At 46.4% G+C, this 24,314-nt stretch overlaps 1 protein-coding gene across 2 annotated transcripts in view; it reads left to right on the top strand.

Annotated features, from left to right (window-relative positions):
- BDP1 (BDP1 general transcription factor IIIB subunit) overlaps positions 1-24,314 on the top strand; it is a 1,097,554-nt gene that overhangs the window by 473,607 nt on the left and 599,633 nt on the right. For both annotated transcript variants that reach the window (XM_069224223.1, XM_069224213.1), the window contains exon 22: positions 6,496-6,727. In XM_069224223.1, coding sequence (XP_069080324.1) covers positions 6,496-6,727 — 232 coding nt within the window. The remainder of the gene's footprint in view (positions 1-6,495; positions 6,728-24,314) is intronic.

Here is a 24,314-nt window from a genome sequence, read left to right as displayed (position 1 = left end):
TATTTTCTGTGGCTAAGAGAGATCTCAGAGCCTCAGCTCCCTAGACAATTGCCATTTACTGCTCTTGGCCTCACTTAAAATAGCATATGAGGCCGCATCAAAAGGGTAATTCGGAGCCTGCTACACAAAGAAAAGTTGGCTTGGTGCCAGCAGCCTGATCCTGGGTCACTTGACTATGTTTAGCTGTCATTTGGTGTTATCTATTGCTTCCAGACAGTGAGACAAAGGGAAGATAGGTGTTGGCAGGATGGCCACTCTGAGTTAACGAGGGGGAGGAGCTGTTAACACTTGTACATCACAAAGGCTCTGCTGTGCACTTTCACAAAAGGTTTGTCACTAGTCTTTTATGGCCCCAGGCAAGGTAGGGCAATGACTGGGAGGAAGGGGATGCCTGACACCTCGGGGTGGACACCTCTAGAAGCTTCCTCTACTTCTAAGTAGGCACCAGTTATATATAGTGGCCGCTTGGACCCAACTAATCCATACACTTTGGAACCTGTGGACTCTACCAGGAAGAAGAACTGCTGATCAGCTGAAAGAACTATCACTCTGCTGGATTGCTGCTCTAAAAGACAGCTATCATGCTGTGCTAACCTGTTGCCCTCTTGGCTGGGTGAGCAGGACTGGACCTACATCTCTAAATCCAGGACTCCAGAGTGACTCCAAGGGCTACTTGGCTGGCCTCCTTATCAGAAGCCTCAAGGGCATAACAGGCTTCCACTATCCTTGAACCCAGCACCATCTGTGAGCCCTGCTTTCCCAAGTGGTTCCACCCCAGTCCTGGGCCCATGGAAGTGAGCCTGAAAGTGCTGTTCCCACCCATCTGTGGATCCACAAGAACGAATACATCTCCTCTGCGGCATGGCACATCTCCTGCAGAACTAGTTCATTGCTTTTGCTGCTCGACGCATGGACCTTGGAACCGATGCATCTCCTATGCTGTGTGAACTTCACCGACGCAAAGACTTTGCATTGCCCATTGCACTCCATAGGAGTTGATGCATCTCCATGCAAGGACATCACCTCGCCCAACGCAGCCCATTGGAACTGCCGCTGCGCAACACATCTCCACACAGGGACATTGCCTCACACTTTGCAGCTTTCCGGAACTGCTACTGTGCGAGGCAGCTCTTCACAGTGGCTTCTCATTGCCTCTGCTGTTTGATACATCCTCCACATGGGACTCCACATCTCTTCATAACCAGGATTAAGGCACTGTTGTTTAGCGGGCCTAACTGGATCCCTATAGCCAAGCCATGCTCTATCACGGTTGGCCTGAATTTGTGACTTTATCCCGGTCACAACCAGATACCACAGTTGATGCTTTGTGCTATTTGGCGCTGTTTTCACGTACATATTTAAAATGGCAAATCTTCAGTTCTACTGACTAGATATTTGTCATTTTGGTCTTGTTTTATATATTAACATTTACTTTATATTTCTAAATTGATGTGGGACTTTTCTTGTGTGGTGTTTTCACTTTATTAATGTTTGAAGTGCTACATAAATACTTTACACATTGCCTCTGAGTTGAGCCTAAATGCTCTGTGCCAATCCCCCACCCCCCAAACCTAGTCACCCAATTTGTCACATTGGTGATCAACGGTGAGGATTAGGACTTGTGTTTGTGCAGTGCTATACGGTGATTTTGTGTTACACTGAAAATCCCAGAATAATAATCTGAGACCAATTTGAACTTTAAATTTCTTCTTGAGTGGCCTTTTTGTTTTTTGTTCCCAAACTCATAGTTACTCTACTTGACTGTTTTTGTCTATAACTTATCCTGCAAGAACGGAATTTGAGCTCGTCAATCTGGAGAGCTTCACTGTGGTTGAGCAGGGAGATGGGGCTGTTTGTCAAAAGGAGCACCAGAAAATCTGATCTCCAAAAGGCCTTGAGGGAATGGGCAGAGGCCCACCAGTAACCAACTATGACAGACAACCAGGATTGAGAGGATAATGTGGAGGGGTGAGAGCAGGGCTTAGATGAGGGTCCTGAGATGTACCAGTTGTAGTGGGTACCAGAGGTACTTACACCTTGTGCCAGGTCCAGTTATCCCTTATTAGTGTAGAAGAGGTGTTTCTAGCAGCTAAGGCTGATAGAAAGTAGCTATGGCAAAGCAGCTTAGGCTGAACTAGGAGACATGTAAAGCTCCTACTATACCACTGGTGTCATATGCACAATATCATAAGAAAACACAATACACAGATATACTAAAAATAAAGGTACTTTATTTTTATGACAATATGTCAAAAGTATCTCAGTGAGTACCCTCAGTAGGAGGATAAGATATATACACAAGATATATGTACACAAACCAAAATTATGCAAGTAATAGCAAAAGGAAGTAATGCAAGCAATGTAAAGTTACAGTAGATTGCAATAAGAGCACATAGGTATAGGGGCAACACAAACCATATACTCCAAAAGTGGAATGCGAACCACGAATGGACCCCAAACCTATGTGAGATTGTAAAGGGTCGCTGGGACTGTAAGAACAGTGAGGGTTAGAAAAATAGCCCACCCCAAGACCCTGAAAGGTAGGTGTAAAGTGCACCTACTACCCCTAGAGAGCACAGAAGTCGTGATAGGGGGATTCTGCAGGACAGGAAGAACAAACACCAGCAATGCAACAACAGTGGATTTCCGGACCTGAGTACCTGTAAGACAAGGGGACCAAGTCCAAGAGTCGCAACAGTGTCGAGAGTGGGCAGGAGCCCAAGAAATGCCAGCTGAGGGTGCAAGGAAGCTGCCACCTGTTGGAAGAAGCTTGGAGTTCTGCAAGAACAAAGAGGACTAGGATCTTTCCCTTTGGAGGATGGATGTCCCACGTCGTGAAGAAGCTTGCAGAGGTGTTCCCACGCAGAAAGACCGCAAACAAGCCTTGCTAGCTGCAAGGGTCACGGTTAGTGTTTTTGGATGCTGCTGTGGCCCAGGAGGGACCAGGATGTTGCCATTTGGATGAGGAGACAGAGGGGGCGCCCAGCAAGTCAGGGAGCCCTCACAGAAGCAGGCAGCACCCGCAGAAGTACCTGAACAGGCACTTAGAAGAAAAGGGAACCGGAGTCCACCCGAAGTCACAAAAGGGAGTCCCACGACGCCAGAGGACAACTCAGAAGGTTGTTCACTGCAGGTTAGAGTGTCTGGGACCCAGGCTTGGCTGTGCACAAAAGAAATCCTGGAAGAGTGCACAGGAGCCGGAGCAGCTGCAAATCACGCGGTACCCAGCAATGCAGTCTAGTGTGGGGAGGCAAGGACTTACCTCCACCAAACTTGGACTGAAGAGTCACTGGACTGTGGGAGTCACTTGGACAGAGTTGCTGAGTTCCAGGGGCCACGCTCGTCGTGCTAAGAGGGGACCCAGAGGACCGGTGATGCAGTCTTTTGTTGCCTGCGGTTGCAGGGGGAAGATTCCGTCGACCCACAGGAGATTTATTCAGAGCTCCTGGTGCAGAAAGGAGGCAGGCTACCCCCAGAGCATGCACCACCTGGAAACAGTCAAGAAAGCCAGCAGGATGAAGCGATAAAAGGTTGCTAGTAGTCGTCTTGCTACTTTGTTGCGGTTTTGCAGGCGTCCTGAGCAGTCAGCGGTCGATCCTTTGGCAGAAGGTGAAGAGGGAGATGCAGAGGAACTCTGGTGAGCTCTTGCATTCGTTATCTGGTGAGATTCCCAAAGCAGAGACCCTAAATAGCCAGAAAAGGAGGTTTGGCTACCTAGGAAGGAGGATTGGCTACTAAGAGAGGTAAGAGCCTATCAGAAGGAGTCTCTGACGTCACCTGCTGGCACTGGCCACTCAGAGCAGTCCAGGGTGCCAGCAACACCTCTGAATCCAAGATGGCAGAGGTCTGGGGCACACTGGATGAGCTCTAGGCACCTCCCCTGGGAGGTGCAGGTCAGGGGTTGGTCACTCCCCTTTCCTTTGTCCAGTTTCGCGCCAGAGCAGGGCTGGGGGATCCCTGAACGGTGTAGACTGGCTTATGCAGAGATGGGCAGCATCTGTGCCCATCAAAGCATTTTCAGAGGCTGGGGGAGGCTACTGCTCCCCCGCCTTCACACCTATTTCCAAAGGGAGAGGGTGTTACACCCTCTCTCAGAGGAAATCCTTTGTTCTGCCTTCCTGGGCCAGGGCTGCCTGGACCCCAGGAGGGCAGAAACCTGTCAGAGGGGTTGGCAGCAGCTGCAGTGGAGACCCCGGAAAGGCAGTTTGGCAGTACCCGGGTTCTGTGGTAGAGACCCAGGGGATCATGGAATTGTCTCCCCAATGCCAGAATGGCGTTGGGGTGACAATTCCGTGATCTTAGACATGTTACATGGCCATGTTCGGAGTTACCATTGTGACGCTATACATAGGTAGTGACCTATGTATAGTGCACACGTGTAATGGTGTCCCCGCACTCACAAAGTCTGGGGAATTTGCCCTGAACGATGTGGGGGCACCTTGGCTAGTGCCAGGGTGCCCACACACTAAGTAACTTTGCACCCAACCTTCACCAGGTGAAGGTTAGACAAATAGGTGACTTATAAGTTACTTAAGTGCAGTGGTAAATGGCTATGAAATAACGTGGACGTTATTACACCCAGGCTGCACTGTCAGGCCTGTGTAAGAATTGTCAGATCTCCTTATGGGTGGCAAAAGAAATGCTGCAGCCCATAGGGATCTCCTGGAACCCCAATACCCTGGGTACCTCAGTACCATAAACTAGGGAATTATATGGGTGTACCAGTATGCCAATGTGAATTGGTGAAATTGGTCACTAGCCTGTTAGAGACAATTTGGAAAGCAGAGAGAGCATAACCACTGAGGTTCTGGTTATCAGAGCCTCAGTGAGACAGTTAGGCATCACACAGGGAACACATACAGGGCACATACTTATGAGCACTGGGGCCCTGCCTGGCAGGGTCCCAGTGACACATAGACTAAAACAACATATATACAGTAAAATATGGGGGTAACATGCCAGGCAAGATGGTACTTTCCTACACCAGTCAGCTGTGGGGGATGACTTATCTCTTAGGTTGGAGCTCCCTGCTAGAGCAGAGAGCAGTGTGGTTTCTCCAGGCCTGTCCCGATAGATACTGGCTAGCAAGCAGGAAGGCCAAATAGGAATTTAGTCTGCAGATGGCCCAGTTAAGGATTGAGGAAAGGAAACTGGCAATGGAGGCAGAGCTAAAGAAGGCTGAGAGAGCCTTGGAGGAGAGGAAATTGGCCATTGAGGGAGAGGAGAGAAGATAGTTCACAAGAGAAGCCTCAAAGAGCGGGACATAAAAGCTAGGCTAGTCCAGCAATGTCAGCGGCAGCATACCTATAGTACCCTCTGGAGACAAGCGAGTCCACATTCCTAAAGGTCTGGTGTCTGAACTTGTTATTGGGGGCAACATTGATAAATGGTTTGAAGCTTATGAGGTAACTTTACAGATGCACAGGATCCCCGAGGAGGATTGGGGCCTAGTCTCTGGGAGCATATACCCAATGGGGGAGGGCTGCCTTACTGGCCTTGAAGAAGGGGGATGCAGGATGAAGTTATCCACCCATGAAGGAAACCCTGTAAGCAAATACGATCTTGCCCCTCAAAATCATAAGCAAAACTTAAGGGACAGGCAGAAGCTGGCTATCAGTCCTGGGTGGGTTTTGTAGATTCCTTTTGGAAGACACTAGATGGCAGAGGAAAGGACAGTGATGTTTAGGGTTACCAGGGCTGTATAACTTGATTGCAAAGGAACATTTGTTCAGTCTTTGTTTTGCAGCTCTGCTCCAACACCAGGTCCCTGAGAGCTTACTAAGGAGGCAGACCTCTGGCTCAGCACCTGGGTCCATAAGAAGGTATCTAGGAATGACCCCCAAGAAGTGTGGTTCAGCCCCGCCCCCCCCAATAACCCACCTCCCAGAATAGTGAGGAGGAGCTCAAAGATGACACAGACAAGTCCCAGAGTAAGGTGGGGAAAGGGTTTCCAAGCCTCTAATGAGAAACATGTAGGAGGTTCTGGTGGGCGGTGGTCCAGGGTGCCACGTTTTCAGTCCAGCAGCTTTTGAGTGTTCTCAGCTATGGCACAAGCAGGGGGACTTGGTCTGTCCTAAGAAATCACCTAATGGTGGGACCTATACAGGGATGGGCAGTGTGCCCTTAGTGACACGTAGTCCCTAGGGACATGTCATAGACCATGCCATGATCTCCCTAAGATGGGAGGTAGACTCAGAGGTTGAGCTTTGTGATCCCTGAGGGTGGGAGTAGTCCCTTCCACCAGGTGAAAGTGAATGGGGTCTGTATCACTGCTCTGAGGAACAGTGGTTCTAGCCAGACAATGGTAGTGGAATGGCTGGTTTCCCCAGAGCAGTGGCAAGTAGATTTCTGTGGCAGATAAAAAAAATATTACTTCAAGTTTTGGATAGAAGTGTTTTTATTTGGCTATAGATTTTAACCAGAGCTGCTGTTTGAAATATGAGTTGTGCAGCTAACTCCGAAAAAATAATTATTGGCTAACATTTATCATTTTAGATATGATCAAGATGCCACATGTTTAGAAGAGCATACCCAGCCCCAGATTCTCAAACTAGCACAGTTAAGACGAGGTCGATTCCAAAAGCCAAAGCCAAACCTTGGAAGAACAGCTGGAAGGAAAAGCAGCTCAGCAACTGAGAACACGACCCTGGAGAAACCTGGAGAGGAAAAATCAGAGAAAGTAGATCAGCACGATGGAAGTAAATGTAAAACACAACCTACTTTAGTAGTAAGTTCATTATGTCAAGTTTAAAAATATTTTTTACAATTTTTTTTTCGCAGTTCCTCAACCAATATGTATGGTGTATCGTTTGCTTTTCAAAAATGTTCCATTCTACAGCAAGCTTTGACCTACCGTTGTGGCGCTTAGTGCAATTTATTAAGTCGAACTTTTGTTCATAGGTAACATAAGCTTTTCTGTAGTCTACAGGAATTGAATTAAATCACTTAATTTTAATATTTAACAAAGCTCCCTTTATTTTAGTTTCACTTCAAAATAATGGGTGATGGAGTTGATTTATTACACAACTGGCTCTCTGACAAGAATCTGTAACAAAATAATTTCTAATTTATTTAATGCAACTGTCCCAGTGTAATGCCATGCAGATTCACATATAACATGCTAGTGTGCGGACCACTTACACAGAGAGTCGTGTATGTTGCTGTTACTCCAGTATTTGAACTTTCATAGATTCACATGCTTGAATCATTCCCCGTCGTCGAGATGGGAGCTCCCTGTATATTTAATTAAGTAGTATTAACATAGGTTTAAACCTAAAGGCTCTTAGGCCTCTCAGTTTAGCACTCTGAGAGTCATTTTACGAAAAAGGACCAAACGTCAGGGTCCACCAATCAGGCAACAACACCTTCTAGAAGCTTCCCGAGAGAAGCTCCAGCACCTCAGATTTTCTACTGCATGTCATGCTAGAGAGACTCATCAGAGTTCTGCTCGATTCTTCACATCTTTTGGCATAACTTCAAAGTTATACTCTTCAAAACGTATTCAGACTGATTGTTGATAAAGCCTACAACATGTCTGACAAGGAAAGGAAGGGTTTGTTCAGATCCTGCGAGACCTGTGGGAAAAAGGGATTACACTCTGAAGACCTTCATCAGGACTAGATATACTGCGTTTACCCAGACCACTCTAGCAAGGACTGCAAGGTATGTTGCACACCCACTCACAGTTGAAAGTAAAGTATCAGGATGATGATGAGGAGTACGGCAAAACTTATGATCCACAGTACTGTGCAAGTGATCAGCCATATCAGGAGGATTTGTATACGCCAAGCTCATTATTATCTGACATCAGAGCGATGCTAGCCGACTACGGTTGGCGCTTTCCTCCTTCAGAACATGTGCAACCTCAACCTCCTTCATCGCCTGTTTCAAGAGTAGCCACCTCACGTCAGAGGCCAACCACTCTACCGCTGTTGAATGTGGCCACACCGGATATGACCCTACCACATGAGGCTGACATATCGGAGGGAGAACAATAGGAAGGTGAGCTCCTCTGCAACCAGTCTGAGTGGGATAAGTATATTATCCCGGCTCCTCCTCCTCCTTCACACCCAAAAGTAGATTCACCTCCAGATGACATCAGAGGATTCCATAATCCTATGGAAAGAGCAGCTAAGCGTTTTGCACTTCCAATGCCATCCAAGCAAACTGATTGTTTTCTAAATGATTTTAAAGAACCATTTCAGAAGTCAGTACGCTCCATGCCACTGGTCAGTTATAAATGGGAGGAGGGTTATGCAAAACCATGCTACAGTCACAGCAGTACTTCCTTGCTTGGATAAGAAGTACAAAGCACCGGAAGATGCCCCAGCATGCTTGACTGGTCACCCCCATCCAGATTCAGTGGTAACACAAGCAGCCCAGAGAAGATCCAACAATCCCTCTGCTCCAATTTCAGCACCTCCCGACAAAGAGGGCAGACAATTAGACAACATCAGTAAAAATGTTTTTTATCAATGTCTAGAATCACTGTAAGAGTGGCTAACTCCCTGGCAGTGTTAGCCAGATATGATAGGCAATTATGGGCTGACATTGCCCCATATCTTGATCAGTTGCCGGAGGACATTAAATCGGAGGCTAGAAAGACAGTGCATGAGGGAGAACACACATTGGCAGGGATAATTGATTGCCCAATAGACATAGCCACTACAGCATTTCGTCAGCTTGTAGGTGCGGCTGTCCTCCAAAGACAAGGTTGGATGAAGGCCACATCATTCTGTTTTGAAGTGCAGAATAAGATACTAGATCTCCCTTTTGATGTTCAAGCGTTGTTTGACAAGCATATTGATGAGGCATTGCAGCCGATTAAATCCGACTCGGATACTGCAAAATATTGGGTACACTCCAGTTTCGGAAGCCTTCCTTTTGAGGCACAAGAGGGCATGGAATGCCTTCATATAGGGGAGGCTACGAGCAATTCAGATATCTGTCGTTTGCTTCCTCCTCGTAGCAATTTCATCAACATTACACCCAAAGACAGCCACCACCAGCGGCGTACAGCAGGTCTGCCACCCAGGGACTGGCATCTCGTCCAACTAAAGACTCGGCTCGCAGTGCATGATGTGTCCAGGGCTCCGGCTACCCCCAACCATGCCCCCAGTTCTAGGCAGAAAAATATCTTCGTTTCTCTAGCAATGGCAAACCGTAACATCGGACAAGTGGGTCTTTCAGCTATTAAAGTGTAGACACACACTAGAATTTGTCCAAATGCCTCCTCCCAATCCTCTTTGCAGAACTTCCCTGAAGTCTCCAGAACTCCTCAAGAGAGAGATCAATAAAATGCTCCTCAAGGGCGCAATAGAAAGGGTGCCTTCATCACAGCGAGGAAAAGGTTTTTACTCCAGATTCTTCTTCATTTGCAAAAAGTGGAAAGACTCTAGACCGATCCTTGATTTCAGAGAATTAAATGCCTACTTGAGAAAACAGTTGTTCAGCATGATCACCCTGCATGACGTCCTTCTTCAGCTGAACCAGTGAGACTTAGTCTACCCTAGACCTAAACGATGCGTATTTCCACATCCCAATTCACCCAGCCCACAGACAGCTCCTGAGATTCATGGTAGTGGAAGCCATTTTCAATTTCAAGTCCTCCCATTCGGTCTAAAATCAGCTCCCAGAATATTCACGAAGTGCCTAGCTCCTATTGCAGCCTTTCTCAGGAGAAGAAAACTTCAAGTATTCCCATACTTCGACTGGCTGATAAAAGCGGACACATATTTGGCAGCACGCAGGTCAACAAGAAAGTGCATTGCCTTACTCAACAGCTTAGGCCTGACTAAGAGCAGATCAATCTGTAATGGCTCCAGGTTTCAGGAAGCTTCGAAGATCAGATCAAAATTACTACAGCAATCACCAAGGATCTGGTGTGATGGTCTTGGGAACATCATCTTTCTATCGGTCTATCTTTTCTTCATCATCCAGCCCCATGGACAATCATCACAGATGCCTCTCTGGAGGGTTGGGGAGCAGTTTTTAAAGACCCTCAAATAAGTGGCACATGGCCTGTAACTTTAATTCTCCAGTATTGGAATCTTTCATAGATTCACATGCGACTCGCCCGCCTCCCTGGAGAAGCTCACCTTCACCTCTCTCTTCTCTTTTATGTCCTATACACACTTGTGCTTCGAAAATCTGAGGTGGTGGAGCTTCTCCCAGGAAGGTTCTATAGGGTGGTGTCGCCTGATTGGTGGACCCTGACGTTTGGCCCTTTTTGTTAAAATTACTCTGATACCTTGCTAAACTGAGAAGTCTGAGGGCCTTTAGGTTTAAACCTATGTTAATACTACTTAATTAAATATACCGGAGGCTCTAGACGAGGAGGAATGATTCAAGCATGTGAATCTATGAACGATTCCAATACTGGAGAACTAAAGTTACAGGTAAGTAGCTAATTTTCTTACTTTACATTGTTTTCAGTGCAAGCCATTATGTCACAGAAGTTACATCTGGAGTCGTTACATCACAGTTAAGTTTTAAGACTTTTGCGTCACAGGTTTTTACATTGCAGGTAAATTAATTTTTAAAAGTTTAAAGTTTCCCAATTTTAAATTTATGAATGTGTATATTAGTGTTTTAATACATATGTGCGCGCAAACACACACACACTGTTAAGAATTAGTGTCTTTAAATTGTAATGGTATTTTACTTTTAATTTATAACTTAACATTAGTTAAACCTTTTATATTTGAATGTAAGGATAATGCTATTTAAAGTAAACTGAAAAATAGGAATTCTAATGTTAACTTTGTTTTTATTTTTACGTTTGAAAATATTTCATTTAGTATGTGGAGTATAATCTAATGTCTGCTGAGGCTTTTCCACCTCCGATTGTGAGCCCTTTTTGATGTTTGGGGCACATTGGTCTTGAGCCACAGAATGTACCCAGGCCAAGTTTACACCTTTTTCACACATGTTGGAGATTCATACAGTACTGTGGGTTTGTGGACTCCTCCCTCTAGAGGGAACTGAGAAAACAATCAAAATAGAGTAAACATTTTTTTTATTTTTTTTTAAATGGAAATCATGCTTTGCAGGAATGGGGATTGTTTAATTTTTTGCAGAGTTCTGAAAAATGAAATGTTGACTAGTTTTTGCATTTTTCTGAGTAATAAATTTTTCCTATTTTTTATGGTTTCTACCTTCTTACAGTTGGTGGTGGAAATAGGTGTCAAACCAATTGGCATACCTGCATAGTTATACGTTTCTGAAAAATAGATGAAATTCCGATTTCAGCAAAGTAATATTTGTTACATAACTCCTGCTTCGTACATAGTATTAAAAAAATGTATATACACTGTTCCGCCTTTCAAACTCTTATGAATGCCGGGATATATAGTATTTGTTGTGACTTCAGAAACACACACCAGTGAAAACAACTCTGCTGCAGCTTACAATGATAAATCATTGTATACTTACCATGGAGCAGTTTATATGGTTACAATCTAATGAAAATAGGTAAGAAGGAAAACTACGCATTTTTAAATGTGCTGCAAAGATGTTGATTTTAAAAATGCTAGCTACTTTAACAGCTTTAAGTTTGTGATTACTGTAAGAAATTGGATTATTAGTTGAAAAGGATGTGAGTGCTGCACAAGTAATAATTCAACATTGGTCTTTTTATTGTGAAACAAGAACTCCATTGTAGTTTTTGGTAGCTAAGCACAGCTGTCCAAAGCCTACCCAGAGGAGATGTGATTGCATGCAAATGAAATGAGATTACTAACCTACACCAACGCTCAATAAATTTTGTCTAGTCAGTGTTTTTTCTTTTCAAAAGAGAAAGTACTTTTATTAGGCACACACACTCCTGAATGCTAAGCATTAAATTTCAAATTTGTGCATTCAGGTAGATGTAAGTACCTTTAACAGCCTCATATCAAATTTCACCCCAGTGTGTCCCGAACCCCATAATCACAATAACCCTGACCTATGTCAGATGCAATGTCAGTCTGTAGAGGGGTGTCATTTTAAATAAAGCAATCCTGCTGACTTTACTAACTTTGTTAGGCTTTGTCAATTTAGCCTGGCCTTGGGAAGATTACGTCATAAGCACTTTTAGACCATGGTGCTTTTGTAATTAAGTGCCCAGGAACATGGGCTCCTTGATTGCTATAAATACAAGTATGTGCATCGGTGAGCAGGAAAAGCCCTAAGTGCTTTGCAACTGAGTACTACTTTCATCCCAGAAAACTAGGTGGTTTAGAGCACTGGCTACTGCTTTGTTCCTACCCTGCTTAAGGCTTTCCATCTCTGTTAGACTTGGCATCCTTGGCGTGGTTTCCCCTGTCTTTTTGCCACAGCTTCCTGTGTTTTTGACTGTGTGCTGGACTTTGTTTTTGCTGGTTTTTGGTACTCTGGGCACTTTATCACTTCTGACTAGTGCTAAAGTGCAAATGCTCCCTGTGTAAATTGTGAATATGACTAGTTATCCCTGATTGGCATATCTGATTTACTAGTAAGTCCCTAGTAAAGTGCACTAGAGGTGCCATGGGCTTGTAAACAAATGTAATTAGTGGGCCTGCAGTACTGATTGTGCCACCCACACGAGTAGCGCTGTAAATATGTTTCAGACCTGCCACTGCAGTGTCTGTGTGTGCAGTTTTGCACTGCCAATTGTACCCACTTGCCAGGCCCAAACCTTCCCTTTTACTACATGTAAGTCACCCCTAAGGTACGCCATCAGTAGCCCCATGGGCAGGGTGCAGTGTATGTTAAAGGCAGGACATGTACTGATGTGTTTTACACGTCTTAATAGTGAAATACAGCCAAATTTGTTTTTCACTATTGCAAGACCCATCTCTCCCATAGGTTAATATGGGGACTTCCTTTAAATATCTTTTAAGTTCAGTTTCCCATTGGGAGCAGATTGAGGTGTGGAGTTTGGGGTCTCTGAGCTCTTAAATACATCTTTTGGTAAAGTTGTTTTTTCGATTTAGTTTGAAAATGCCACTTTTAGAAAGTGGGCATTTTCTTGCCTAACCATTCTGTGCCTCTGCCTGCCTGTGGAATCCACCTCTGGGTCAGACTGACAGTTTGGCTGTTTGTGAATTCCCTCTAGACAGTGACACAAAGGGAGCTGAGGAGTGTCCTGCAAATCCTGATAAGTCTCCTGGGCTACAGTGGGGAGGGAGGAGCTGACACATCTGAAAGGGCTGTGCTTGTCCTCACACAATGCAGTCTCCAACCCCCTGGTATGTGTCTGGGGCTAGGCCTGGGCAAGGCAGGACCTTGTGAACAGCACAGACTTTCCTTCGAAGGTTGCCGAAATGAGTATAAGTAGTGGACCCAAAACCCCAGACTTTTAGAATACTTCTGGATCAAGAAGAACCTCTCAAAACAACTGTGGCCCAGGACCTGGATGGAATGGTCGAATTGAATGGGCTGTAGTTTTGTTAAGGTTCAGTGATATTTCGTACATCCAGGTCATTTGCCATTTAGACATTAATAGAATTCCCCAAAGCTTGAGAACCTAAACTCTGGAGAAAACTGAGTGAAATAGAAATGGATGGAATTGTCTGACTTTTTTGTCTTTGCCTAGTATTGTATGTCCTATTTTTAGCTTGGACTACAGTTGTAACATTGTTATGACGAATATTTTGAAATGCAGATTCCTCACCTCTCCAATCTCCTAGGCGCCATATTGTATCTGGAAAACACCTGTAATAGCTTCTGCACTCTTAACAGGGGGCTCAGTTGGCCTCTGTCACTGTTCAGACATGACAACACAGGGCCAATGTAGACAATCCACCTGCGTATCCATGTCAGTTCATCATTTTACGTGCCTGCAGACTCTGATCTGGAGCACTACTCCTGATATTGATTCTTTTCATCAAAGCCTTTCACCTTCTTCCAAGGTATTTTTGCAGTTAGCAGGGATGTTGCCCCTTAAAACAACAAACTTCACAAGCCATACCTAGCTTATTTCAATCCGAAGACATTCACAGTTTTTACTTTTGTCATTGTGGCCTTGTCCACAAACATTACACCAATTCCTGCGGCCCGTGCTGCCCAAAGCACCCCAAAGCCATTGGGGAGAGGGAAGCCAAACTCTGTCACCACACTTAAGAAACGTTCAGTCCTGTTCAAGTTGTGAAGCCTCTTGTGGTCCCAATCTCCTCCTTCAGTTAAACAAAAATGCAAACTGACTGACAAGGTAAAAAACATAAGAAGAGAAACAAACAAAGCTTTCGATGTCCAGCCACTCTCAGTCCTTGGTGTGGTACAATAGTCTACATTCGAGGACCATGAATCTGATTATGAACTTTGATTCGATGCCCACGCAAGAGTTGATGAGCCATTTTAGGAAGTAGGCTCTTTTCGCATGATCACCCCCAATTTATTTTGGACTGATGACGCTGTTTTTTAAACTTTATTTTTTACTCAGCACACTGGGATGCTGCTAATCAGGCACCAGTGCATGTGCTATATTCCTAATTGGCATCTTTAACTTACCTATAAGTCCCTAGTATATGGTACAAAGCATACGCAGGGACAGTAAGTTAAATGTCACTGGTGAAATGCAGCAGCATTGCACCACCCAACACAATGACAGCTTAAATATGAGTGCAGGCCTACCACAGTAGCGTGTCTGTTCAGTTTTAAGACTGCAAATTCACCCTGCCAAAATGAGCCCTTTTGACAGGCTTTTAAGCATTGTTACCCCTAAGTAGGCCTCACTGCTCCTAAGACAGGGGTGCATGGTATTTACAGTACGAAATGTAAACATATAATGTTAAATATGTCTTTAGAGTAAAATGGCCCTCGAAGCTGTTTTTACTGTGGCAGGGTTAACAGTTCATAGGAAAGCTCTGGAAACAATATTACATTTAATAATATCTCCAGCTACGAAACTGTTATAAAATTCATTTTTGGTCTTTTTGAAATATGTGTTACAGCCCAATTAACTAGAGAAGTGTTTTTCTAATATCTACTTTGGAAATTATACTTTTAGAAATTCACCTTTTCCCTGGCTGAAGCTTCTGGATGCCAGTTTTCATAATCTTTAGCTGTCACCTTGAAGCTGAAGAGCCCCTTTGTTGCAGTATGAACTTGCTCCCAGAGCTGAGACAAAGACCTTAGGTGTGGAGATTGAGCATCTGAACTATGCCCAGGAACTTGATGGACTTGATTAACTTCAAACAGCCCTACTCAGTCACAGACAGATATTAGCTGACACCTGGGGTAGGCCCTCTGTTGTCATACATAGTTAGGCAGGCAGCAGTCCCAGTGGGATAGGAGCTGCCACCAGAACACGTTAAAGTGGTGACCGAGGAGGGGGTGCTCATTACCCTGGCCACACCTCTGGGGTGCTTAGAAGCTCTCCACAGTGAAAGAAAGGTTGTGACATTTTATTTTTAGATAGAGAGTGGCACTGTGGGATTGTTAGCAACAGGGCACAAGGGAAGTGCAACAAACGGGGGTAGAGTGACCCTGGTTAGGGAGGAGACATGAATCACACCCCAACCAAGGCTAGTGGCAGGCATAAACGTGGCACCTATGAGCACCCTCTTTAGGACACTACTTGACCTGAGGAAGGCAGAAGAATGATTACACCTGATGTTGAGCCTTGTGAGGAGACCTGAAAGGCTGGACCCACTCCCACTTGTACCCAGGGAAAAGAAGTGGACTCCTCGGATCAGTTTGCTGACATCCTGTTATGCTACGTGACCCCAGCAAGCTGATAGAAGCCCTTTTCTTGAAGAGTCCACCTGACCAATTCCAACTAGTCCTATCCTGGACCCCTCTGGTGGCTTCTGCTCGAGTGAGGCTTGACCCACAAGTCCTGTTCCAGAGGTCCTGACACTAGGCTGTGCCAAATTGTACTCCTCTAAACATCCTGAAAATCCTAGGATGTAGAAAATAATTGCCTTCAAAGACCTCTGGAGAGCCCGGACAAACATGTCAAGTCAATACGACGAAACAAAAGTGCATTGTTGCTGGGCCAAAGATTCAGTTTGCTCATGCTCTGAGCTTTTCGGTAGCAGCAAATACGTTTCAGCAGGAGACAGTGGAGAAGGAATCAGGGCTTATAGCACCCTGTTCGACTACAGCTTGCAGCTTTGCCTCACTGCGGCAAACTGAGTTCCAAAAAAGTTACTAAGTCTCACTGTAGTGAAGGGTGAAGGCTCCAAAAGTATCTGCTGTGCAAGCAGTATTATTTTTGTTTGTGCACTCGTGAAAGTTGGAAGTTAAGACCTTTGGGCCAAAGTTATGAGTGCTTTCTACATGTTGCCTTCATGGAAACCCTTTGATAACTGCCACCATTGTGCTTTCACATGCATGGCAAACTTGGAAAAAAAGGCAAAAGATATTGCCATTTCTATTTTTATTGTCTCACTCCATTTATTACTTCCTTCCTAAAGGGATTTATTTCATGTGAAACTTATTTATTGTCTAATCAAGGGTGACCAGAACAGAAGTTTTTTTTTTTTAAAGTATATTAAGTTTTCAACTTTGTCCAGTTTCTTCTTCTTTACTACCAATGGAAAGAAGAGCTCATTCTGATGAATACTTCTACCTACAGATTTCTCAACCACTGGAATGTCCCAGACATCGGTCTGGATACGTAAACTTTTAAATAGCTGTCCCACACAAGTAGGCGGCGCCGGCTTCACCTAGGTGCCACACATGGTCCATTATGATGTTGGAGCCATAAAGAGCCCCCGTTGGTGTGCTGTCATCATCTCCCTTTTTTCTGCACCATTGATGCAATTTGAAGCTCTTCAGTTCTCCTTAGCGGAATTATTGCTGTAGGAAGCTGGCTCTGTATATACTGTATCAAAATAAGATATAGGCCCTCATTATGAATCTAGCAGTCCATGGACCACCAGACTAATGGTGGCGGTCGGAACGCCATGGTAGTGACGGTCCGCCCGCCCTATCATGACCCTGGCGAAGACACCACAGTATAAGCCTTGCCACCACCAGGCCCCCACCACCAGGCAGCCTGGCAGTGGCAGCGTTGTAGATCCGACAGGGCAATGCTGCAAGCAGCGCTGCCCTGCAGATTATGAGTCCTATTCCACCAGCCTTTTCCTGGCGGTTTACACTGCCAGGGAAAGGCTGGCGGAATGGGTGATGCGGGGCCCACCTGGGGGCCCCTGCACTGCCCATGCACCTGGCCCCCATGCACAGACCCATCGTGCATTTCACTGCCTGAATTACGGGTAGCAAAATGCGTGACGGGTGCTGCTGCACCCGCCGCACTGCCACATTGGCGCCTGCTCCAGTTGGAACCTATGTCAATGTAGAGACCGTGTTTCCTGCTGGGCCAGCAGGCGGAAACACTGCTTCCGCTCGACAGCCCAGCGGGAGCATCATTATAGGGCCGGCGGGATCTTCTCCGTGCTGGCAGTCTTCATCATAATGAGGGCCATACTGTGCACAGAGTCCAGGGGTCCCCCGAGGTTAACAGAGGTAACCCTGGGGGTCACTCAGAGGCTGCATGCGAGGTCCAGGAGGTTTTCTCGGGCAAACCACAGGCTAGAAAGGGAGGAGAGCTGCCTGCTGAACGTAGCTGCACCGGTGGTCAGGTTCTCCAAGGCCTGGAGGCTGCAGGTGCAGTCTATCTTTAGGCGTTGGATATCTTCGTCCGGAGCTTTCACAGTCGGGGTGTCCTCAGGATTCCCTCTGCAGGCGGTGTCGTGGAGTGGTGGAGAGGTCAACCCAGGCGGGGCACTTGGTCAGAATCTCCAGGGGATCCTCTCTGGCTGGTTGGGCCACCTAGACATGGCAGTGGGCGTCGAGTGCAGAGTAGTCAGGACCCACGCATTCGGAGTGAGGCTGGAGTCCTTGATTGTTGTTTCTTCTTTGGACAGGGCCGCTGTCCAGGGGAGTTTTTGGTCGTTTTGGGTGCAGGGCAATCCTCTGGAGCTTGGCAGAGGTCTCTGGTCCTGCTGGATGTGTCGTTGTTCTTTTTCAGGTTCTTTGAAGCAGGAGACAGGCCGGTAGGGCTGGGGCCAAGTCAGTTGTAGTCTTCCTTTATCTTTGCTGGGGGTTTTAGCTATGCAGTCCTTCTTCTTTTTGTCAGGTCGCCAGGAATCTGATGAGCTTGGTTCCGGGAAGCCCTTAAATACAAGATTTAGTGGTGTTACAGAGGTCAGAGGGCAGTAGCCAATGTCTACCGTCCCTGAGGGTGGCTACACCCTTCCTGTGCCCACTTCCTTTGGGGAGTGGGAGGCACAAACCTAACCCTATTGGTCCCTGTCCTCCAAACCAAAATGGAGGATTCTGCATTAAGAGGGTCACTTCAGCTGTGGGCACCTTAGGGTGGCCCTAGCTGGGGTGTCACTCCTCCCTGTTTTCCCTAATTTACCCGCCGGAATTTCAACCAAAAGTGGGGCTTTGTCCTGGGGGTGGACAACCCCACTAGCTGGAGTACCCTGGGGCACTGTAACACAAGGCTTGAGCCTTTGAGGCTCACTGCCAGGTGTTACAGTTCCTGCAGGAAGAAGGTGTGAAGCACCTCCACCCAGGACAGGCTTTGTTTCTGACCACCAAGAGCACAAAGGCTCTCACCCCATGTGGTCAGAAACTTGTCTGAAAATGGCAGGCTGGCACAGACTGGTCAGTCCTGCACTAGCCGTTTGGCTAACATACAGGGGACATCTCTAAGATGCCTTCTGGATGCATTTTTCAGTAAATCCCACACTGGCATCAGTGGGGGTTTATTGTGCTGAGAAGTTTGATATCAAACTTCTCAATATTCAGTGAAGCCATTATGGAGCTATGGAGTTCGTAATGAGAAACTCCCAGAACATATGTATGGCTACACTGCACTTACAATATCTAAGAATGAACTTAAACACTGTAGGGGCATATTGCTCATGCAGCTATTCCCTCACATGTGGTATAGTGCTCCCTGCCTTAGGGCTGTAAGGCCTGCTAGAGGGGTGTCTTACCCATGCCACAGTACACACAAGCTGCAAAGGCAGTGTACACGTGCTTGGTGAGAAGTCCCCTAGGGTGGCATAATACATGCTGCAGCCCTTGGGGACATTCCCTGGCCTTTTTAACTGCATGCTAGGGGTGTGCCAATTGTGGAAACAAGGGTACAGATTTTGTGAAAGAACACTGGTGCTGGGCAGGATCCCAGCACACTTTCAGTCAAAATTGGCATCATCACTAAGAAAAAGGTGTGTGTGTTGGGGGGGGGGGGGGGCGGGGGTAGCCATGCCAGCAGTGGCACTTTCCTACAATCGTTTTTTGACAATGTCTTTGTTCTCTTATCTTAAGAAGTACAGGTTTCTTCAGAATGTTGCTGCAAGATTTAAGCTGTGTCAAGACTGCAGCGGTCAGATGTCCATCACGGACCTTCCTTCTATCTGTCTGTGGTCTGACCAAGACGTTCACAACTGCGCCTCCTGTCAAAAAATACATCCTACAGCGTTTAAAGAATGAGAAGCCTAGATGTTCAGGGCCAAAGTATGGGATGAACATTGGGGACATCAAAAATCTGTTTCAAGGCCAAACTTTCCATCTCTTTTTTCTTCCAAGTGATAGCTGAGAAAATGCATGAAAAAGAGGAGACACAACGTGAGACATCGTTCTCCAAGCAGCAAGTCGCCTGGAACTTCAAGTTCTCCACTTCTGGCGTCAAACCTCAAACAGCTGACCAAGGATGATCCAACTCTCCACCCACATGGAGAAGTCTTCTCAGGCTCGTTCGGTTCCTGTGTTGCCCAGCAGAGGTTCCGGAGGCCAGGAGCAGGAGATGTCTTTGCAGAGGAGTCCTGGTGGAATCTTGCACTACATCTGGGGACGCACCCTGAAGGGGGTCCCTAAGTAGCACAAAAAGGGGGTTTGGTCACTCCTTGGAGTGACCTCCTATCAAGAGGGGTTTCTGATGTCAGGTACCTGGCCTACCCGGTCAGATGCTCCCAGAGGCATCTGCACATCTCTTATCAAAGATTGCAAAACCAAGTGGCCACCTGGAGGAGCTCTGGGCACCACCCTGGTGGTGGTCCTGGACAGGGGAGTAGACACTAACCTTTCCTTTTTGTTTTCATGCCAGAGCAAGGACCAGTGGTCCCTGGACTGCTTCAACCCGGATAATGCAAGGAGAGCACCAAATGTGTCCTTCAAAGTAATCCAGTGACATGGGGAGGCTACCCCTTCTTCGCTCAGTAACACCTATTTCCAAAGGAGAGGAGGTTGCACCCCTCTCCTACAGAAAATCCTTTGTTATGCTGTCTCATGCTTGGGCTGGTCAAGCAGCAGTAGAGCAGAATAGTGTCCCGGGGGCTGCAGCAGCGCAGGCTGCCCACAGACCCTGGAAGACTGGTAGGAGGAGAACTGGAGGATCCTCTAAGGAACCCCCAGAGTACATTGAATCATGCCACCAATTTTGGAATCAGTATTGGAGTATGATTCTGACATATTTGATACCAAACGTACCCAGGTTTTGAGTAGCTAGACCAGTGGCCATGACATAGCTAAAATGGGTTCCCCGCACTTACGAAATCCAGGGGATAGGAACTGGAGTTTGTAGGGTCACCTCTGCTCACGCAGGGGTGCCCACCCACACACAGGGACCTGCTCCCTGCCCTTTGGGCTATAAGGGCCTACCATACGGGTGACTTAGAGTGACCTGGTGTAGTGACCAGCAGTGGAAGGGTGCATGCAAGGAGGCTGCTAATGGCAGGCCTGCAGACACAGTTTGATTGGGCACCCATGGGTGGTGTAGTACATGCTGCATCCCATGGGGAACCCCATGTGTACCAATGCGCTGGGTACCTAAGTACCATATACTAGGGACTTACAGGGGTACACCAGTATGCCAATTGTGGGGTATAAGAAGTAGTAAACTGCCAGGAAAACTATTGCCAGTGTTGGTAAGATCTTCCCTCAGCAAAAACGATTCCCGTTTTCCTTGTACCCACGCTGGTTGCAGCGGTGTCCTCACTCCTGGTGGCTCTTGTGGAAGCTGTTCTTAGAACTAGCTTCTTCAGGTTTAACTGCCACTCAAGATGGTGGCCGCAAATCTTTGTGAGGTCAGTGCTCTAGTGTTTCTTCCTTAGTCTTGTGCTGAAGCTTCCCTCCAGCTGTTTCTCTCTGGGAGCTGTGCACTTCAACCGTCATCCTGAGGAGAATGAGAATTCTTGAATAATTTCTTGTTACGGTGTGCACACCAGCTACTTTTTCCCTTCTGAAGAAGCTGAATTTCTTCCTTCTTTCAACAACTGGCTATCAGTTATCTGAGGAGAATTTGTTTTCGCTTAACAGAACTTCAAGCAACTGCAGTAAGGAATCCTTTTGTATGATTTCCAGACTTCCCAGTATATATATGTACATATATATTCAAAAACTCTTCGCCTGGCAGACTTGCCAGTCTTAGAGACAAACCTCAGTGCTCAGACTAATTCCTAGAGACTGTGATTGAGAAAACTGAACCTTCCGAAGGAGTTTTCGTTTCCTGTAAAAGACATTAGTAGATGGTTTATTTGTGAAGCTTTGAACTGTTCTCCATAGAACCTTGGATACCTCTGTCTCGTGGAGAAAAGAAGATATTAAGTTAACAATGTTCTCTTAGAGAGAAGATAGTCTCTCAAAAGATCCAGGTTCAATGAACGATAGACTTGGGTGAATGTGAATTGCTGAACAGTTGAATGCGCAATAGGAATATACTTATCTATGCTCGTATCACCCCGAATGCAGGACGTTCCTTTAAAAAAATCCCAATAAGAAGAAAGGTACAGGTTACAGGAGCACACACTGAACATCCTACCTTCAAGTGGGAAACATAGGCTGGAACTGGATCTGGGGGCGGTCTCTCTTTTTCTGTTCCCATTCCCCTTTCCCCCTAGCGGATGGAGGGTTCAGATAATCAGTAAAGTCTGTGCACTCATCTGTTAGAGGGAGTTGGGTAAATGGCATCTGCTCCTGTGGAAGCTTGATTTAATGGTAATCTCCTGACACAAACTAACTACATTTAAGGGAGAGAGAACAATCAATGGGGTCCTTGTTAGCAGGATCCCAGTTAAAACAGTCTAAGCACACTGACATCAGGCAAAAAGTGTGGAAGAGAGGGAACTTTCCTACATTGGCAACCATGCATCCCTCTACCAAAACAGTGTATGACTGCCCACGGAACAAATTTATAGCATGGTGTACAGCTAAGTCTGTTGATCCACTCTCTGTACCTCTTTCTGAGGTTCTTTTGTTTGTTCTTTATGAGGCGCAGCAGGCTTCTGCACTGGTCACTCTCAAGAGTTATTTGTCTGTCTTCTTGACTTTCCTCAGATTGCCTTACCAACCCTCTTTGTTTAAATCTCCCATCTTTGGAAGATTTCTTTAGGGTCTTATCCATCTATTTCCTCCTTCCCCGTTCATAATGTCACAGTGGGATTTGAACGTAGTTCTTACTTTTCTGATTGCCCACTTCGCCTCCTTACTTCTTGTAGCTATCACCTCTGCCCGCAGAGTGAGCGAGCTGCAGGCTTTCTTCGAAGCCACCTTTCATCTCCATCCATCCTGACAAGGTGGTGCATCATACTAGGGTTTCCTTTCTACCTTTCATATAGGCCAATCCATTACCTTGTCTACTTTTTATGCACCCCCCACATCCTTCCAAGGAAGAGGAGACACTTTACCGTCTCAACCCAAAAAGAGCATTGGCGTTCTATCTTGATCGTACAAAGAGTACAAGGTGGATAAACTCTTTGTGGGGTATGTGGGTGCAAAGAAAGGTCGAGCAGTGCAGAAGAGGACCATCTCAAGATGGTTCGTTATCTGTATTAAAATTTGCTATGCACTGGCTAAAATTCAACACCTGGAAGGTGTGCGTGCTCACTTCACCAGAGCAACAGCTGCAACCACTGCATTAGCATGCGGAGGTCCGTCCTAGACATCTGTGAGGCAGCAACGTTGGTGTCATTGCACACGTTTACCAAACACTGCTGCCTGTATAGTCAGGTCTGAAGCGATTCAGTCCTGCAGGACTTCCTAGTATGAATTTGGTTCACAGACCCGCCTCCGGGGATGGTATTGCTTGGGTGTAGGAAGTTAGCTCTGTATGTACTATTTCAAAGTAAGAAATAGCATGCACAGAGTCCAAAGGTTCACCTTAGAGGTAAGATAGTGGCAAAAAGAGATAATTCTAATGCTCTATTTTGTGGTAGTGTGGTCGAGCAGTAGGCTTATCAGAGGGTAGTGTTAAGCATTTGTTGTACACATACAGGCAATAAATGAGGAACACACACTCAAAGACTTACTCCAAGCCAATAGGTTTTTATATTGAAAAATATATTTTCTTAGTTTATTTTAAGAACCAAGGGTTCAAGATTTACAAGTAATACTTCAAATGAAAGTTATTTCACTGAGGTATTCTAGGAACTTTGAATAATCACAATATCATGTACAGTTTTGACAAAAATGGCAATAAGCTATTTTAAAAGCGGACACAGTGCAAAAATCAACAGTTCCTGGGGGAGGTAAGTAAAGGTTAAGTTCACAGGTAAGTAAAACACTTACAAGTCTCAAAGTTGGGTCCAAGGTAGCCCACCGTTGGGGGTTCAAGGCAACCCCAAAGTTACCACACCAGCAGCTCAGGACCAGTCAGGTGCAGAGGTCAAAGAGGTGCCCAAAACACATAGGCTTCAATGGAGAACAGGGGTGCCCCGGTTCCAGTCTGCCAGCAGGTAAGTACCCACGTCCTCGGGGGGAAGACCAGGGAGGTTTTGTAGGGCACCGGGGGGGGACACAAGCAGGCACAGAAAGTACACCCTCAGCGGCACAGGAGTGGCCGGGTGCAGAGTGCAAACAGGTGTCGGGTTTTGTATAGGAAGTAATGGGGGAGACCCGAAGGTCTCTTTAACGATGCAGGCAGGCACGGGGGGGTGGCTCCTTGATGTAGCCACCACCTGGGCTAGGCAGAGAGTCGCCTGGGGGTTGCTCCGGACTGGAGTTCGGTTCCTTCAGGTCCTGGGGGCTGCGGGGGAAGTGTTGGTTCCAGGCCTCGGGTCCCTTGTTACAGGCAGTCGCGGTCCGGGGGAGCCTCTGGATTTCCTCTGCAGGCGTCGCTGTGGGGGCTCAGGGGGGTCGTCTCTGGCTACTCACGGGTAGCAGGTAGAGCCGGGGGCGTCGGGTGCAGAGTGGAATGTCTCACGCTTCCGGCGGGAAACGTGAAGTCGTTTCTTTGTTGCAAGAAAGTTGCAGATTGCTGAACAGGGCCGCTATTCACAGGAGTTTCTTGGTCCTTGGTTGCAGGGCAGTCCTCTGAGGCTTAAGGGGGTGCTGGTCCCTGTTGGATGCGTCGCTGTTGCAGTTTTCTTTGAAGTTGGGAGACAGGCCGGTAGGGC

The sequence above is a fragment of the Pleurodeles waltl genome, chromosome 1_1 (genome assembly GCF_031143425.1).
Source record: "Pleurodeles waltl isolate 20211129_DDA chromosome 1_1, aPleWal1.hap1.20221129, whole genome shotgun sequence".
Lineage (NCBI taxonomy): Eukaryota > Metazoa > Chordata > Amphibia > Caudata > Salamandridae > Pleurodeles > Pleurodeles waltl.
This window is presented reverse-complemented; position numbering and strand designations above follow the sequence as displayed.